Source organism: Ziziphus jujuba, chromosome 7 (assembly GCF_031755915.1).
Source record: "Ziziphus jujuba cultivar Dongzao chromosome 7, ASM3175591v1".
NCBI classification, from domain to species: domain Eukaryota; kingdom Viridiplantae; phylum Streptophyta; class Magnoliopsida; order Rosales; family Rhamnaceae; genus Ziziphus; species Ziziphus jujuba.
Genome location: NC_083385.1, coordinates 21,595,503 through 21,601,109, shown reverse-complemented (window position 1 = coordinate 21,601,109; position 5,607 = coordinate 21,595,503). Strand labels below are relative to the sequence as shown.

Here is a 5,607-nt window from a genome sequence, read left to right as displayed (position 1 = left end):
AATTATTTTTAATTTGTGGTCTAGAGAAAAACAAACATATAAAAGTATAATTTTTGTTTTTCTTTTTTTTTGGCTATATTGCAAGTCAAACGAATTAGAACACTTATTAATTAATTTGTTTTCTCCAATTCCTTTATAAAATATTTTTCATTGAAAAAATAATTATACTCCTTGAGGCAAACGGAAAGAAAACAATATTTTTTGATTTTTTGATTTCATTAAATATAAGTGCAATTAAAACTAGGAAAACAAACTTGCAGCTTAAGTTCTCTCTAATTAAAACAAAAATCAAAATAAATAAGTAATTTCATTTCAATTACATTTAATTATGTTATTGACTAATTGTATTGAATAATTATAGTTTGCACAAAAATCTTATATTAAAGAAATTAATTAAATAAAAATAATATTTATAAAATATTATTGATGAATATTAATAATTATAATAAATTTGATTATAAATAAGTGATAAATGAATACAAAAATTAGATAATTGGGAAATATATTAGAACCAAAGTAAACAAAAAACGAAAAGGAAAAAAAAAAAAAAAGCAAAAATAATAGTAATGGAACGGATGATGGGTTACCATTATACTTTTGGGGATAAAATTGTAAATTGAAAAATAAGATTACAAAAAATATAAAAAGAAAAAAAAATTGAGTGGGCACTTGTGCCGGATGGACCCAATGTGGGTTTGTTAACTATAGTTGAGGCAAAACAAAAAATGTTTAAATAAAATTTTCTCTTATTAGTAAACCTGTGATAATAATTAAAACAAAAATATTATTATAGGTGGTATCCAAAAGAACACCAATGATTTGGCATGTGACTTTCAAATCGGTAATCAATTACATATTATAAAATATGATTACCGTATGCATGTTTCCATCACATGTGAATGTCTATTATAATAAGCAAAAACAAAAACGGAAACGCCTACTCAACAAAACAAAATGATTCCTTCGCATCTTTGACCTTTGAAAATTCCACAAGAGTACAATACGTGGTGGGCAAGTATCTTTTGGGTCAAATTAGATCCTACTAATTGAATTTGGAGTCAAAATTGATTTCTTCTTTCTTGCATAATATAATCTGTATATATACCAAACAAATTATAGCCCCGTCATTCCCATGATAAAGTGTGTGTTTGCTATAGAGGACGAAAAGAAAAAGAAGAGAGAGAGAGAGAGAGAGAGAATGGAAATGGTGGAGGATGTTGTGATAGTGGGAGCAGGGATAGCAGGATTAGCCACAGCTGTGGCACTGAAGAGAGCAGGAATTAGATCCTTAGTTCTTGAGAAAGCTGAAGAGCTCAGGACCACTGGTTCAGCTTTGACCCTCTTCCCAAACGCCTGGCTTGCCCTCGATGCCCTGGGCGTTTCACATAAGCTCACTTCCCTTTATGCTTCTAATACTAAGTAAGCAAAAGTATCATCTTTTTTTAAATTTCAATTCAGATCTTCTTTATTTATACATTTTGAGCCTTCATAATAATTCTTTCATATATTTGTTAACTACATCAAGGAGAAATTGAAATTATAATGTGAGTTTTATGAATACTGATCAATTTCCACATTTCCATGAAATGGGTATTGTTCTGTTGTACTGGAATTGTATTCTAAATGAGTTTTGGGCAACTGTTGTTAGGGGATACGTGACGAATGTTGATACTGGAGTCATTCAAGAAGTTGTTTTTGCACGAAACAATAATGGGTAACGAAAAGGAATTAAATTGTTTTGTTATCATCGTTTACAAAGTTTGGTGAAAACTACAATTCATGTTAAACTGTGACCATATATAAATGGGGAATTAATAGTATTATTCTTTTTAAATGCGAATTAATACTGCAGGCCTCGAGTAGTACACCGGAAAGTCTTATTAATGGCTCTCGCAGACGAACTGCCTCATAATTCTATCCGATTCTCTTCAAAGATCACTGCTATTGAAACCAAAACACAAGAAGGTTCATCCATTTCTGTACTTCACCTGGATGATGGAACTACCATCAAAGCAAAGGTATTAATTAATTTATACATCGAATTTTTGAAAGACCTCATTAATTAGAAGATAGCTCTAAATACTTGGCTTTGCTGGAGTAATCTATATTATATGTGTATATATATGTGATAGGTTTTGATAGGGTGCGATGGGGTGCACTCAGTGGTGGGAAGGTGGTTGGGATTGGGTGAAGTAGTGGATTCAGGTCGCTCCGCAGTGAGAGGATTGTCCCTGTATCCTCAAGGCCATGGATTCAATCAAGAAGTCAACCAATTTCTGACTGGAGGTACAAGGGCTGGTTATGTTCCTATTGATGATAAACAAGTTTATTGGTTCGTCGCCTGCCGGTCTAAAGGTATACAATTACTTTATTTTCAACCATCCATCCAAGTTTTAATTTTACATACTCATATCCAGACCATGGACAATATTTTTGTCCCATATCGATCTATTATGGATAATAGGTTAGTAATAGCTGACTTATTATCGGTAATATATTGATCATGCATAGGAAATTTTGTCATGAGAGAACAACTATGTATATATATATATGTATAAAATTTGTACATTATTATTATTTTTCGACTTTGTTTATAATGCTTATTTTCTATTGCAGTGGAAGAACTAGCAACAGACCCAAAAGAGATTCAAAAAGAGATAACTGAAAAGTTTGCCAAGAACTTCCCTGAAAGATTCAAAGACATAGTGGAGAACTCAGATCTTTCAACATTGTCATGGGCTCCATTGAAATTCAGGTATCCATGGCAGGTCCTATTTGGAAACTTATGCAATGAAAACATCACAGTCGCTGGTGATGCAATGCACCCCATGACACCGGATTTAGGACAAGGAGGTTGCTCGGCGCTTGAAGATGCAGTGGTGTTGGGAAGGCACATTGCCACATCTTTTATACAAAATGGAGGTCTTATTGTGCCCAAAGAAATGCCCAAATTGTTAGCAAAATATGTTCAGGAAAGAAAATGGAGAGTTACTTTGTTGATTGCAGGGTCGTATATGTCGGGACGGGTTCAACAGGGAGGCTCTGTTTTGAAATTCTTGAGGGATGTCTTGTTTTACAAGTTCCTTCTACCTAGAGTTTTCGCTAAGCTTATGAATTATGATTGTGGGAAATTGCCTAGTGTTCCTGAATTTGGAGAGCTGGACAAGACTAAGTAGAGGTTTGTTGTTTTGAGTGATTGAATTTTTGATTTATTGTATTTATTTTTATTTTTATTTTTTATTTTTTATTTTTAATAATTATCGATCAAAGGAAGGACTATAGGTTTCCTTACTCCTCCATAGATGTTACATATGAGAGTTGTCAGTAAATCTCCTTGTGGTATGGCATCGTCGTTGTTGTTTCGAGTGATTGAATTATGGAATAATTGTATTTTTTTTTCTTACAATTATGTGTTTTTTAGGTGATATTGGAGTAGGGGGTTTCAAACTTTGAATCATCGCTTGAACAAGTTGTAGTTTTACCAGTAGATATTCTCACCGAAAAGGTTAAATATAATTTGTGTATAAATTATGATTGTGGTAAACTGGCATTTGTTTGATTAAAGCAATGAAAATGAATTATTGGAAACTGGTCAAAGGCAAGGTCGCATGCAGAGCTCTTAAATGTCCTTTGCAACCTTGACATCTTCAATTTTGTACTATTTAAAAAAAATATATATATAATTATTTCCGAGGAGTTTTCTAAGAAGAAATATCCTGGGCACTAAATTATTTTCCAAGAAAATAATGTGGCTAAATAAGAAGAAAATCTTTAATGAGAGGCGTATGATACAAATTGAAACATTTGTGGGATCCACATGTGGAGCCCGAGCCCACCTTCACCTGAAATTGTTTTACCCTACATAAGGTACACTATTTTATCAATATGGCTATTGCCATTAAATATTTTCACCAAAATTTGTTTATCAAGTACTGTAACTAAATAAGGTATATTATTTTATCAATGCTGCTATAGCCATAAAATATTTTCATCAAATTTTATTTATGGGAAGATGAGGCAAGAAATTAGTAGCTGGCAAAAAAAAATTATGTCCTAAATTCATAAAATGTAAACTCAATAAAATTTGGCCATACAATTTGGCAAATAGAATTTGGTAATCCCAGTATGTATTTTTATTATTTTATTGATTATATATAAACCTAAATATTATAAAAGGTAATAGAAGATGTGAGAAGGAGCTTTCTTCCGTTTCAAAGCACTGACCTTCAAAATTGTTCCTGTTGATCAAAGCCGATCTGAATTAACTGCTTGGTATTTTGCCGCACATGAAATGGGCGTTCTAACTTTTTTTGCTTTCGATTATTTTATTTTATTATTATTTTGCGTTTAATTAACTGAACCCCTTTTGGCATTCATGCTTATAAATTTATAACGTCAAAAAATCCTTAAATAAATTTTTAGGTATAAAAAAATGGCGGATCTAAACGATAAAATATATTTGTTTAAAATGATGGTAACGTAAATTGTGCATTAAACTAATAATTATGTATTTTTCAAAGTTTAAGGAATTTTAAATTAGGATTTATTTGCTACTATTTTGAATAAATTGAAATGAACTTCCTTTTCTTGAAAATTTTATGCAAAACTGAAAAGGCATAAAGGGAAAAAAAAATTAAAAAAAAGAAAAAAAAGAAAAAGCAACTTCTATTAAAAATTAAAATAGAAATTTTAACCACATAAACACAAATAATTATAATATAAGAATGGAAAATTTAAGTTGAATAATGTTATAAAAAAATTTATACATAGTTTTCATAGAAAAAGTAGCTACAAGCTAAATAAAAAGAAAAAATTAACATTTTCAAAAGAATAATTTATAATATAAAAATACAAAATTTTATGTAATTTTTAGTTTTTATTTATAGTTTTCATAGAAAAAGTAGCTACTAGCTAAAATAAAAAGAAAAAAATTAACAATTTCAAAAGAATATTTTATAATATAAAAATACAAAATTTATGTAATTTAAAATTAAAAATTAAAAATGGACACTATTTTGTTTTATAGATGGACTATTTTAAGAGGGGCACTATTTATTATTCTTAAATAAATATTTTTAAAAACATAAAAACATATAAAATATATTTAAAAAATTGAGGGGAAGAGCGTGCTCTTTAAGCTATATCCACCGATGGTATCAGAGAAGGTACGGTTTGTCCACAAATATACTGATATTTATAAAATAGAAAAATATTATTTAGCAATGCTGTTGATTATCAAAATTTAAATTTATATATTATTTGATAATTTAATATTTATTTGAAAGCATTGACATTTACAAAAAAAATTAAATTGTTTGAATAAAAATGAATATATAAATAAATACTTTAATTAATAATTGTTATGTAGTAATGATCCCATTACTATAATTAGTACGACATAGTAAAACTTAGGTGTGATGTGAACAGAATATATTTTGATTGTCCCTTCGTCTTCAAGGAAAGTTGGAAAGTTCTTGGCATGGCTTCGTTATTATAATGGAAAAAAAAAAAAAACCACTGCAAATTTTGACATCTAAATAATTATTTTTTATTAATTAATAAATATTGTTAAATATATTTCACGTTTATGTTTGATATAATATTAAT

The 5,607-nt window shown here is 29.2% G+C and overlaps 1 protein-coding gene across 2 annotated transcripts; it reads left to right on the top strand.

Annotated features, from left to right (window-relative positions):
• The first annotated feature begins 1,129 nt into the window (after positions 1-1,129).
• On the top strand, positions 1,130-3,425 carry LOC107425535 (monooxygenase 2). 2 transcript variants are annotated; one of them, XM_025076809.3, is made up of 5 exons: positions 1,131-1,419; positions 1,649-1,714; positions 1,853-2,018; positions 2,133-2,355; positions 2,617-3,425. In XM_025076809.3, the coding sequence occupies exons 1-5, from the start codon at positions 1,133-1,135 to the stop codon at positions 3,174-3,176; spliced, it is 1,302 nt and encodes a 433-aa protein (XP_024932577.3). In that variant the 5' UTR covers positions 1,131-1,132; the 3' UTR covers positions 3,177-3,425. The 2 variants fall into 2 exon arrangements, with proteins under 2 accessions (XP_048335893.2, XP_024932577.3); XM_048479936.2 differs by lacking the exon at positions 1,649-1,714 and having other exon boundaries at positions 1,130-1,419.
• The last annotated feature ends 2,182 nt before the right edge of the window (positions 3,426-5,607 follow it).